We start from the raw sequence: 13,851 nt of genomic DNA, 5'->3' as shown, positions 1-13,851 counted from the left end.
ACTTCAGGCCTCCAATAAGCAAGGCAGAGGTATTCATAAACATTAAAACTAAAACATTCATAAACATCAGACATTTACAAACATCCAAGCCCATGACAAGATTCAAATCTGCAGCCTATTGGTTGGAGAGTGAATACACTGACCACTTGACCAATCAGGGCAAAGAATTTGGGATTGGTTCATTGCTTTAATAGAAAGAAGCTCTATATATTTAAGTAATAATACCAGAAGCAGAATTTAAATAAAATAAAATGTAGAATACCAACATGAAATATATAAAAATATTAATTCATAGTATGAAATGAGTACGGGATATGCTGATACTTACTTTGCCATACTTTGAAAAGAAGCCTCGAATATCTGTTTCTGTACATGTTGGAGGCAATCCACCCAAAAATATTTTTGGATAGTTTCCACCTTTTTTACCCTATGGCAAACATAGAACATAATAATCTCCAAAAAGTAGTACTGAATGCTTGATCAGTTTTAATAATAAATTACTGAACACTTTGAATTATAGGCAACATACATAAAAAGAACTATAACAATTACTTAATATTTGTTCAGTATTAGAATCATTTTCAAAGCAAATTATGGCTAATTCATTAATAAGTTAAAATTGATTACAATTAATGTAAAAGTTTCAGTGCATCACCATTTTTCATTAATGTAACAGAAAATAAAATTCCTACAAGCTGTAATAACAATTAAAAGAAACTAAAAAAACATTGCATTGCTGATGAGACCAATCAAGTGCACAATACTCATGTTGTCAAACAAGTATAATGTTCCAGGTACAAATATGCATAAGCCTATTGATGTTGACTAATGGTGATCACTGAAGCAAAATTATATTATATTTTTTTTCATATACAGGACTTGAAAAAACTTGCATCTGCTTATCTGTGACAAGTGAAAATTTTAGGTGCACAAAAAGGAAATAAAAAATCAGAAGTTTCAGCTTAATAATCAATTTATATATGTATACATAATTTTGTACTTTTTACCTTAATTACTGCACCTGTTGGGATATGGTGCCTGCAAATATTCATCAGCTTATTTTGTACCCAATAATGAAATATGATGAGTTGAGTTGGGGAAAAATTATTGCAGTTTTTTTCTTTATTTTAATAAAATATAAAATCTCTTTATATCAATTCTAAAAATCCAAATGCTTTTGAACTGTTGCTGCTGTATTACATCATCGGCCCTGTCTGCCAATGTTTTGGAATCATTCTGAATTTTGCATTATACTTATAGTCCACTAGCACAAAGGGCAGGCTAAGATTTATGTTTTTTACATAATTCAGAAATGCAGCTCTACAGAACACAGAATTTTTTTAGGCTATAAGTTAAAAAAAAAAAAAAAAAACTTCAATACTGGTAGTTACAGAAGGTAGAAATTAGTCAATAAATAACAAAAGATTATAAATTGACATCTGTGACTGACCAAGTGGATGATATTTCAAGGTGGCTGCCATGCTCCACAAAGGCTGACACTTGACTGGTGAGCTAGCATGAAGTGTTTCAAGGCCTGCATATATACAATATAATACAGGCAGCCTAGTTTGGCCAAGTGGATAGGATATTTATGCCTGCAATGGCTTGAATCCCATTGTGGATATGTGGTGTCTATAGGTGACAGAGAATTCATTATTTGCTGCAAGATCACTATCCTGCTTACTGGAGGATGGAAGGGACTTGAACAAGTTCCATATTTAGTCTTTAATGAATCCAGATTATCTAATTATTACCTAGCCAAGATACTAAAAAAAATAAAATACAATAAAAATACTATGGAAGAAATTTACTTTAACAAAAAAGTACATGCTAAATAATATAGAATTCAGGGTCAGGTAACCGCAAATGGGGGGGGGGGGGGTTAAAACACACACACACAGAAAAATTAAAGTAAAAACGAACATATCTAATAGGAATTAGAAACTTTAAGAAAATAAACCACACATATTATGCATGTCTATTTACTTATAAAGAAATGAAATATGCATACATTGATTTGTTATTATAAGAGAATTTTCAAAACATGAAAGGGGAAAAGTGGTATAAAAATCTGAATAATCAAAGCATAAATAGCAATCTTAATACTGAAATGTTGGCTTTTATCAACCACAGATCAGATCAGGCTTCTAACCCAAAATCCACTTTACTATCCCATAACATATTCCATTATTAGGTATTCATCCAGATACTAAATGAACAAAGACAGGCTGGCAATATGGGATTTTGCCAATATTCTGTATTGGCTCAAACCACACCAATGAAGGTACATGAGACATCCACATTATCAGCTGCACTTACCACCTACAGTATCATATGGTAAAATAAGCTTCTGTTCCCAACTGTTCATAAGAAAAATCAAGTCAGGGAAAAATGAGCTACAAAACCACTCAATAGAATTGAAAAATGGCAATTTAACATTAGAAGCATCAATGCAAAAGAGATTATGTTAGCTGAGGAATTACAGAAATATCATGTTCACACTACTCCTGTTATGTAAGATGTTATATTCAAGCAACAGTGATCACAGAAAGGAAGCAGATCGTGATCAACACTAAACATAACACAGCTTTCTAAGCTTCCACATTCCATTGTGCATCGTCATTGCAACTGAAGACAACACCGCATGTTGATTCAAGTAATAATCTGAAACAATGCATTTGTAACAAGCAGGTAAATATTCTTTATGCACTGCTTGGAAAGAAGTCAATGGACACCATAATGTGAGGAATAAACAGCCATGCCACCCATCTTAAGGTATAGGATCTCCTTTCAATGCAATGACCACAGCAACAATATGGGGACCAACTTTCTACAAGCATACGATAGCGATATATGAAAATTTTGGATCATTCTTCCTATAGCCATGTAATCAGCTACTGGGTTGTGGGGGGGTAGATGTTCCTTGACCTCACCTGACGCTCCATTTCATCCCAGATATTCAATAGGGTTGAGATCAGGGCTCTGTGGAGGCTAGTCAAGTGTGGTGATGTTCATGTCTACAAACCATGCAGTTATAGCAGCAGCCTTATGACAGTCCATTGTCTTGCTAAAAGAGACAATTGTCAGTTACATATAAACGCCACAAAGTAGGAAGCATTGCATCATCCAGAATGTTCAGACATCTCTCTAAATTCAATGTTCATGGCACTATAAACAGAGGTCTAAGGCCAAACCAGGAAACACAGGAACATACCATCACAATACACTGCCACCTCCAAATTTCATTGTTGGGTTATGCACTCTGGTAAGACATTCACTGGGCATCTGCCACATCCACACCATTTAATCTGCTTAGTAAAGGGTATAGCACAATCTGTCACTCCATAACACAGCTTTCTAAGCTTCCATGTTCCATTGTGCATTGTCATTGCACAACTGAAAACAACACTGCATACTGATTCGAGCAATGTGGAGCTTGCATATTGTGATCCTATCATAGAAATCCATGTTGTGAGCCTCCGTTCTGAACTTTTGTGCAGATTCATGCTCCAGTCGATGCAGATCTCCACATTCAACGTGTTGGCCATTGAATGGTGGTTTTTACACATTATCTTTCATAGCACCCTATGATCACATTTGATGAGTGTGGTGGGTCGTCTACTGTGGGTGGCACTTACAGTTGACTTCCTCCGCTTTCATCTCAGTATCACTGAGATGAAAGCGCAGGAAGAAACACATATGGTATCACTGATACTAATCACTGGTATTATTGACCTTGGATGGCCCAATTTGTCAACAGTTTGCTGAACAGGTAGACCTGCAACATGGCATCCTATCACAACACATCTTTCAAATTGTCAGTTTACTTCTCAGAGCCATTTCACCCGGACACAGTTGCACCAACTTGGGAGCATCATATCTGTCCAATTTATATCAGCTACAACCACATCACTCATGGCACGACGTGCCTCACGAATGGGATGCCTGTTGACTTCTTTCCAAGCAGTGTATTTTAAATAACATCATAGTTACCGAAAAAGATTAGAGGAAATCAAAGAAGGCAATTCTTGCAGTACAGGTAACTCATTATATGATATTTTTAGTATCAGCATTTTCACTTACGTGGTTTAATTATTACAGGAGATAAGGACTTTTGCTGTTTCTTATCCAAGAAGTGGAAGCTTACATGTGCACCATTTCCTATCGCAGTCTGCTGTGTTCAAGTGTTCATTTTGTGTCCTTATTGCTTTACTGGTCTAAGAGAATTGTTTATCTGTAAATAACTTCTGCACACTTTGAGCAAGATGTCTGGCAAGAGAAAAACAAAGGGAACTAAGAGTGAAAAGATATGTGAATAAAAAGACCAAGTAAAGAAAAGGCATAGGAAATTTTAGAGGTGAGGTTCAAGTTCTGAATCAGTTTGATAGAGGTAACGTAGCCTTAACATTTAAAGGGTGGCAGGACTGAGTAATTCTACATTGATAATGATGATACATTTCGCAAGAGCACACAACTGTCCATGAAACTCAGCATCACCAGAGTAACGAAATCTCGATGGCATGCAATTTCAATTGAGAAAATGGAATGGATACAAGCTATATGGATCAGGCATCAGAATATGACAGCTATCTGGGTGCTGTCATAGAAGAGAAAGCAAAAAAGATTTGTATGAAGATCTCATGAATGATGAAAAGTGACTGGCACCTTTTGTTGCAAGTTGTGGGTGGTTTGACCCTTTATGCATTCCACGATTTCAACATAATTGGTGAGGCTGTAGCTGCAAATCACAATGCTGCTGAAGAATTTCCCAAACTCTTCAAAGATAGCAGAAGGCAGTTATGCACCAAGAGGTTACAATCAAAAGTTCAAAACTGCAAGCCAGGTCTCCACTGAGCAATTCCTGAAAAAGTAGCCTTCAACCATGAGTCTTCAACACTTCAGCATGACAAGTAGAGAATATGTAATTAAGATGTATGGGTATGATGTATTATTCATTAAAATAAAGAGCTACTTTAGGCTACTTTTAAATACTATTTGTTTTATATGTACTGAATATTTTAGTTACTACTCTTAGGCCTTATAGGTGCATTTGTGATTAAATTAACTTGAAAGATTGGAATCTCTCTCATTTAAGAATGCATTTTTCTCTTTATTCTTGAACTCTTTATTCCATGTTTTTAAATTTGTCTCCTGTTTTTTTACACATTTTCGATATATCAGTAGCCCCCACATATAACAAGAGTGCATTAAATAAAACAAAAGAAAACTTGATATATCTTGTCTGTCATTCCTTACATAGAAAGTGTTCCTTCTTTCTTGTTTCAAAACTTCTAGATGCCTGTCCGATGTAATTGATACCGCATGAACAGGGTATGCTATAAATACTCTACAAATAATCCGGAGTTTATAGCATACCCTGTTCATGCAGTATCAATTATATCAAATGGACATCTAGAAGTTTTGAAACAAGAAAGAAGGAACACATAGGCTATGTAAGGAATAACAGACAAGATATATCAGGCCTTTCTTCCCACTTTGCCTCTACCAACCATAATAATGAATGGGATACGAGTCATATGCCCTACATAAAAGAGAACTACCATTCCAGAACATTCAAAGAAGCTGCTACAGTCACCCGTTCAACAGATAACTTAAATAAGAATCAAGGCCTAATCCTACCAGATATATGGAAAATTCTAATCAAAAGAAAACTTACTTAAATTAAGGGGATATTAAATCCCACAGTTTTAAAACCGAATAAGAAACTCAAAGATTGGGATCAGAGAGTTTCTTGCCGAATATAGTAAACTATAAAGTATTGGCGAACACTTGGCATGAGCTAATGCAAATGACCCTAGTATGTAGTATAATACCGGACGACTCGTTGCAAAGGTGGGGAAAGTTCAGATCGCTGTTCTTAGGTATTTTTCATAATGTAAAAACACATTTCCTAGGAAATGTATGCTGTTATTATTATTATGGACGGAGGTCACTACCCAGACCGGTTTCAGCCTTTTTTGAGGCTTCATCAGTGAGTAGCTAGACCTAATACCAAAGTGTATAGCGAAAAGAACTTATATACTCTGCGAACGAGTTTTCCAAACAGGTGCAACCATTAAGTTACTTAAGTATAAAGAGCTAATTAGCTTCATTTTGGCAATGAAAACATTACTTAAATTAAGGGGATATTAAATCCCACATTGTAATAACAGCATACATTTCGCAGGAAATGTGTTTTTACATTATGGAAAATACCTAAGAACAGTGATCTGAACTTTCCCCACCTTTGCAACGAGTCGTCCGGTATTGTACTACGTACTAGGGTCACTTGCATTAGCTCACGCTAAGTGTTTGCCGATACTTTATAGTTTACTATATTCGGCAAGAAACTCTCTGATCCCAATCTTTGAGTTTCTTATTCGGTTTTAAAACTATGTGAGATTTAATATCCCCTTAATTTAAGTAATGTTTTCATTGCCGAAATGAAGCTTATTAGCTCTTTATACTTAAGTAACTTAATGGTTGCACCTGTTTGGAAAACTCGTTCACAAAGTATATAAGTTCTATTCGCTATACACTTTGGTATTAGGTCTACCTACTCACTGATGAAGCCTCAAAAAAGGCTGAAACCAGTCTGGGTAGTGACCTCCCTCCATAATGTAATAACAGCATACATTTCCTAGGAAATATGTTTTTACATTATGGAAAATACCTAAGAACAGCGATCTGAACTTTCCCCACCTTTGCAACGAGTCGTCCAGTATTGTACCACGTACTAGGGTCACTTGCATTAGCTCACGCTAAGTGTTCGCCGATACTTTATAGTTTCCTATATTCGGCAAGAAACTATCTGATCCCAATCTTTGAGTTTCTTATTCGGTTTTAAAACTATGTGGGATTTAATATCCCCTTAATTTAAGTAATGTTTTCATTGCCGAAATGATGTTTATTAGCTCTTTATACCTAAAAGAAAACTTGTTCACTGGCATTTATTTCAACCATCACAGAACTATAACAAAACATACTTTTACATTCTTCAATACATCCATCCATCAGTGGTCCTAATAGGCACTTAAGCACCCACGACCTTCCAACTATTCCTGGACTTTGCAACCACAACTCAAAGATAATATGGTTAAGCCCTATGCCTCCCAGGGTGTCCTATGTCTGTAGATGTGTATGTTCACGGGGTTGGTTTGCCTGTTTTGGAGGATGAAAAACCAGAGTTTCTGAGTGAAAAAAAAAAAAAAAAAAAAAAACCTATCTCCGTATGAGACTGGCTAACCCACCTTTAGTCAAAAGAGACTTGATAAAGGTTCCTCATGTAATTCTTCAATATAAACCTCCTTAACTGTCCATGAATCTCAGAATCACCAGAGCAATGAAATCTCGATGTCGTGCAATTGAGGAAATGGAATGGTGTAAGCTATGTGGATCAGGCATTAGAACCAGCAGAACATGACAGTTATCTGGGTGCTCCATCTTGATGCAGTAAGGAGGCTTGCATGCACCAATGACCTCAAGAGTTATGCCAGCAGTAGCTAAGCTACTGTAGGGCCTCCCTAGCTGGACAGGTCGGCAGGTAAGGGAAGGACTAAGAGAGATACCCTGGAGAAATCCTCCAAGTTTAGGGATTTTGCGTAGACTGGTTACTTCACCAAGTAAAAAATTTCAACAACTCAGACACTTGAACTGGAAAATTCATTGGACTGAAACCACAGAAAATGACCAAGTAACGATAAAGGTAACCAATTAGGAATCTCAGACATTTTAAAATGTAGCCATGTGGAATGTGCGAAGCATAACAACAAAGGAATTAGAATTTATAAAACAACTAAAAACTGAAAATATTAATACAGCTGTGATAAAAAAAAAAGAAAAGAAAGGGAACAAAAAATATAGATGGTTTTACTATGCTATACAGTGGAGTGAACCAAAATAACAGAGCTTCTAGTGGTGTGGCCATTTTAATTGATAATAAATGGAAAAAATAGATCATGAAAGTACAATTTGGTAAATAATCGAATTATAACAGTTAAATTAAAAAGAAATAGAAGCTACTTAAATAGTGTAGGGGTATATGCCCCCTAAAGAAGGCAGGAAAGAGAATTCGGAACAATTTTATGAGAAACTACAAAAACAGTTAAATAAATGTAATAAAAATGACTATATATTAATAGCAGGAGATCTTAATGCCAGTGTTGGAAATAATCCAATCCCTTAGTGGCCCCTTGCCTTTAATACAAAACATCATATACATCCCCTTCTTGGAGATGTGTTTTGGCATTAAGGGTAAATATTAAGATTAGTGATCAGAGCTTATGCCACCTTTACCACGAGTTGCCTTGGTCTTGCACTACCTGTAGGATCAGCTAGACTTGCATCACTTACAGGCGCAAACTTGACTTGTTTGTCTGTTTGCTTACTTGGGAAATGGAGTAAAACCAGGTTTAAAATTGCTTGGTATTTTTAACATTTACTATACCCAAGGTAAAATACCTTCTAAATAATGATGATCTTATATATATATATATAAGATCATCATTATTTATATATATATATAAATATATATATCATTGTTTATATATATATATATATATATATATATATATATATATATATATATATTTATATTTATAAATAGATATACTTGGAATGGCAGAGGGAAAAGATCTATAATTGATTATATCATTACTAATCAGAAACTAGTTCTACGTGCGAGAGATATTTACAAAGGAAGTGAAATTTTTAAGATCATTATTTTATCATCACGAACCATGGGCTCACTGCCCGTTGATGTCTGATGCCTGTTTCACTATCTTCTTCCACTTTTCTTTGTCCAGTGTTGCAGTTTTTGCACACCCATTCCACACCAGTCTTTTATATCGTCTATCCATTCTCTGTATGGTCTACCTCTTCTGTTTAAACCATCCAAAATACCAAACATAAATGTCTTTATCTTCCAGTCCTCAGTCATTCTACAGATGTGTACAAATAATTGCAGCTTCCATTTTATAATCTTCTGCATTAGATTCTGTTTTAGTTGTATCTTCTGATAGAGCTCTTCATTGGTGATTTTCTGTACCCATCCTATTCTTAGAATTTTCCTATAACAAGTTCTTTCAAATGCCAAAATTCTTTTTCTTGATTCCTTATTTATTACCCACGTTTCAGATCCATACAGTACACCACTGAAGATGCATGTTTCCAATACTCTTAGTTTTGTTTGCAGACTGTTCACTTTACTTTTCCAGATGTTATCCATGGCCTTCAGATTTGTTCTTCCTTTTGCAATCCTGATCTTTTTCTTTCTTTTTTACAGTCCAAGTCATATGTCAGTTTACTTCCCAAATATGTGAATTGTTCTACATTTTCTATATCAGTTCCATCCACTTGTATCTTTTGTTTCATGTTCTTCTCACCAAATACCATTGTCTTTGTTTTTTCAAAGTTCATAACAAGTCCAAATCTCTTCCCTTCCTCATTTAACAGTTTCAGTGTTTTTTGTAGTTCTCTTTCGTCTTCTTCAATAATAACAATGTCATCTGCAAATCTCAGATTGTTAATTCTCATTCCGTGTACAGATATTCCTTTGGCATCTTCTTTCATTTTATCCATTGCTCTTTCTAAATGTGCGATGAAAATGCTTGGTGATATTGGGTCTCCCTGTCTAGTACCTCTGCTTGTTTTAAACCATTTCCCCAAATCATCACCTATTCTAACTGCTGCAACTGACTGCATTCTGATAAACATCTTTTAATATAGCTATTAGTATTTTTATCAATTCTATAGGATTCGAGAACTGCTAATATCACTTTCTGGTCAATACTGAAAATGCTTACTGAAAATCAACAAAGCAAGTATATATGTTTTTGTTTTTTCTCCTAGCTTTCTCTGCTATTAACCTCATTGTCAAAATCTGTTGAATTGTAGTTCTATCCTTCCTAAATCCTGCTTGCTCGTCTGCAAGCTATGCTTCCAATTGTGTTCTCAATCTTACTGTCAATATGATCATCATCACTTTACCAAGGTGACTTATGAAGGCAATTGTTCTATAATTTTTACATTCTAGCTTATTTCCTTTCTTGTATAATGTTACTAATACTGATTTCACCCACTCCTCTGGTATTTTCCCTTCTTTCCATACCATATTACATAGTTGGTGCATTTCTGTAACCATACTTTCACCACCATATTTAATCACTTCTCCAGTAATGTTATCGTTACCAAGACTCTTGCTGTGTTTCAGCCATCCTATTGCTTTTTCTACCTCTCCTCTTAAATCCATATCATGCTCATTACCTGGTGGTGATATCTGCTTCAATTCTTCAGTCAGTTTCCCAACGCTATCTGAATCTAGTTTTTCTTCATATAACTCACTACAGTATCTTGTCCACCGCTGTACAATTTTTTCTTTATTCATCAATACTTTGCCTTTTTCATCTTTAATTGTAGTCTGTTTTGGTTGCCACTTTCTATTAATGGTTCTGATCATTTTGTATACCTCCCTTGTTTTATGCTCTCCATAGTACTGTTCTATATAGAAGGAAGATCATTATTTAGTAGTCTCTAAAATAGAAATACTAGCAAAATGGAGAAAGGAAGTAAATAAGAAAAAAACAAAAAATAGAACAAGTATACAAAGTATATCTATTGCAAGAAGAAAGCATTCGAATGCTGTATCTAAGCAGTTAATATTAACTGTAAATAATAGAAAAAAATTGCCATAAAAGGAATTATACAATACATACACTTACTTTCTGCATGCCACGAGGTGTACAAGCTTTAGGATCAATCTGGGAAAAAAAAAAAAAAAATCAGATCGCTGCAATGAGAACAGCATATTTTAGATTTAATATACTTTAAAAAAGTAAGTAAAAGTATAGTGCATTCCATGCATGGATCAGTTGCATGTTTGCAATATGTCAGATGTGCAGTCAAAGTTGTGGTATTTCATAATGGTTAGTGCACAGAGAACAGTACACTACACTTCGTACTTATTTAAATATAAATTCCTTTAAAAATATAACAGTAGCAATGCTATCAACTAAACTTAATAAAACTTGTTTTTTTTACCAACTAGAATTCACTATGCTTTTTAAATTAGGTCAGTGTGTAATGCACAACCATTATAGTCTATTAATGTCATTATTCAGCAACTAATGTATTCTTTCTAGTAATTTTTGTAATGTGAAGTAATCAGCACAACCATTCAAAATATTAACACCCAAAAGCAGTTTATTTTCTAGCATTTTTAGGAATGACAAGAGATAGGAGAGGAGGATGAGTACTACTAATGATATCAGATGACTTAAGTCCAGTTAGGGTACAAACGCAAGAAAACAGTGATGATAACAATGTCCCATGTAGCAGTGAGTTTGAATCTATCTGGTATGAAGTGGAGGCTAATTGCTACAGATCTGGTGGCTCAGTTGCAGGGACAAAGAAATACATCACCAATTTAGCCTTATGGCTACCAAATGAGCGATCATCATGGGTGACTAATATTCCAAACATTGATTGGGTAGAAGAGAAATTTGCCTCTGATATTATCAAGAAAATTCCTTTGAGTAATAATACAGTGCAACAAAGAATTGATGAAATAGCCCAGAATGTTGAAGACTCATTATGTGAGTATTTAGAAACAACCCAACTCTATACAACTATTAAATCTTGAATGAAAGAGAATTTATAAAGTATTACCTTTCATTCAGATTTAACAAGTATCTAAATTCTCGATGCAATACTTGCATATTAATAAAAGAAAATTTGAATGTAAATGAAATGATAATAACATCCTTGATTTGAAATTTGCTGAATATTGTATTGTCAAATGTCTTATATAAAAAAAAAAAAAGGGGGGGGGAAGCAATTTAGGAATGGGTGAAGTATGTGTTAGTATGCGAACATTAGGCTAAACTCCAAGATAAGATAAGAAAATTAAATCATGACCTGAAGCCAACATGTATGCAAGGATCTACGTTGCGCCGGGGGGTTTCCCGTGGACAAGAACAAGAAGCGTCGGAACGGAGTGCAGAGGAAATGAGGTGCCGTGTGAAGGTCATCAAGGGAGTATATAGTTTTTGGCAACACAAAAACGGGGCTTTTCCCTTTTGGGTTTTGCCTCAGATCTGTTCCAGTTGTTCCCGGAGAAAGGAAGTTCCAGTGAGGTCGGAGTGAGATGAATGAGAGCGGCTATGCGGCCAAGTAGAATGCCAACGTGCGTATAGGTCTTGGCATAGCAGAAGGTCAGCATAGGTCGAGAAGGAAATGCGTCACCTCGTGGAGCAACATCGGCACCAGTGCTTCGTGAACATCTTAGGCAACGAATCGTGATCATATTTGCATATCTACCTTCCAGAAGCAAGAACCTAAGGAACGTATCAGCCAGGTAATCTCATCAAAGGGACCAGATAAAGAAAATGCGAACCGTATAATTAAAATTGATGATCGCAAGTATAAGCCAGTGAGATCCCGACACCTTCGTAAAGTAAGAAATTTTTTCAAAATTTTGTATACAAAGAAAGTTAGATTGTGACGGTAAAAGGGACTAATTCGAATTGTGATTTATGAAGTGTTGTAGGACTTTAGGAGTTCAATCATGAATAGGGAATGATTGATCTGAGTCAGAAAACTTGGAAAGGTGCAGTGTGAAAAATATTTTAGTTTGTCATTGTCAGGTTGTTCTTGAACCATTAATTGTGTGAAAATAATCTAGGGGTGTTAAGTAATTAGAAGGACATCCCATTTTAATAGTATTAGATAACATTTCATGATGTAAGGGAACTAGAATGTCCATGTTACGTCGAGTTATTTTACTTTACCATTCATTCCAACATTAGTTAAGTTAGTGGCTATGAAGATAATTGTAACTTGCTTGATTAGTAATGAATAAAATTTTTTTTGTCAACCAAATAACTTGCCTGATCACTAATCTCAATGCACCACTCATAAAGAGAACCTATGCGTAAAATTATGGGGGATAGTCACGACTGCAGTACGAAATAAGAATATATTAGATTATTGTGTTTGGAAATAGAGAAGGAAAGGATACAGGATCGTGTGCCATACTAGGTGTTTGCTCTTAGATAAAGAAATTTCTCTTATCTATAGAATTTTGGTGGCGCAGCGTAAACAAATAAATTTTCCGAAATTTGAAACAGGGTTAGCACTAGTATTCTAACAAAGAAATTGGCTCTAGCCAGAGGCATTTCCTTTGTCTATCGAGTTTTGCAAACGTGGGCAATACACTAATAACGGCCAAGGGATAGAGGTAACAATAAGGGTAGAGTCTGTAAGAATTATATAGGACAAAATTTTAGAGTTGAAGAAATAACATGTAAAAAATAAAACTAATTCAACATAAGCCAAGATTCAAGGAAAGAATATAAGATCATAGAGGAGGAAACACAATCAACAAATAAATTCACTCATTATATATCATAAATAAATATATATATATTAAAATTTTACACAATTGTCTACTTTACCAGGAAACATTTAGCATATGTGCAATACATAAAAGAAGAAAAAATTTGCCAATAATTGTATTTGCTAATATTTGCTAAAGGAGAATCAACATTTCATGCATTAGAAGAGTTTTTTAACGAAAAAGAAATCCCTCTGAATAATATCTTGTCAGCTGCTACTGATGGTAGGGCACTATTACAGTTTTATTGCATATTTCAAAGAGACGGTACCAAATGTATTCACTGTACACTGTGTGATTCATCGTCAACATTTAGTTGCCAAATACCTGAGTGATCGTCTACATAGGTCATAACATGATGTACTTACAGCAGTCAACAAAATCAAAAGTCATTCATTGAATGACAGATTGTTTGGACAACTTTGTTTTGAAAACAATGAAGAATTCAATCACTTGCTGCT

General features: G+C 34.9%; 1 protein-coding gene across 3 annotated transcripts in view; it reads right to left on the bottom strand.

Moving 5' to 3' along the window:
* Positions 1–13,851, bottom strand: part of LOC150099999 (heterogeneous nuclear ribonucleoprotein 27C-like) — a 208,040-nt gene that overhangs the window by 143,494 nt on the left and 50,695 nt on the right. For 2 of the 3 annotated variants that reach the window (XM_090402360.1, XM_090402361.1), the window contains 2 exons: positions 10,713–10,757; positions 329–427 (listed from right to left, as the gene is read on the bottom strand). In XM_090402360.1, coding sequence (XP_090258486.1) covers positions 329–427; positions 10,713–10,757 — 144 coding nt within the window. The remainder of the gene's footprint in view (positions 1–328; positions 428–10,712; positions 10,758–13,851) is intronic. The other variant, XM_090402362.1, reaches the window with a different exon arrangement.

The sequence above is a fragment of the Typopeltis vanoorti genome, chromosome 13 (assembly GCF_054136105.1).
Source record: "Typopeltis vanoorti isolate ZY-2024b chromosome 13, IOZ_Tvanoo_1.0, whole genome shotgun sequence".
Taxonomy (NCBI): domain Eukaryota; kingdom Metazoa; phylum Arthropoda; class Arachnida; order Uropygi; family Thelyphonidae; genus Typopeltis; species Typopeltis vanoorti.
Note: the sequence above shows the minus strand (reverse complement) of the source record. Positions and strands in the feature narration are given on the sequence as shown.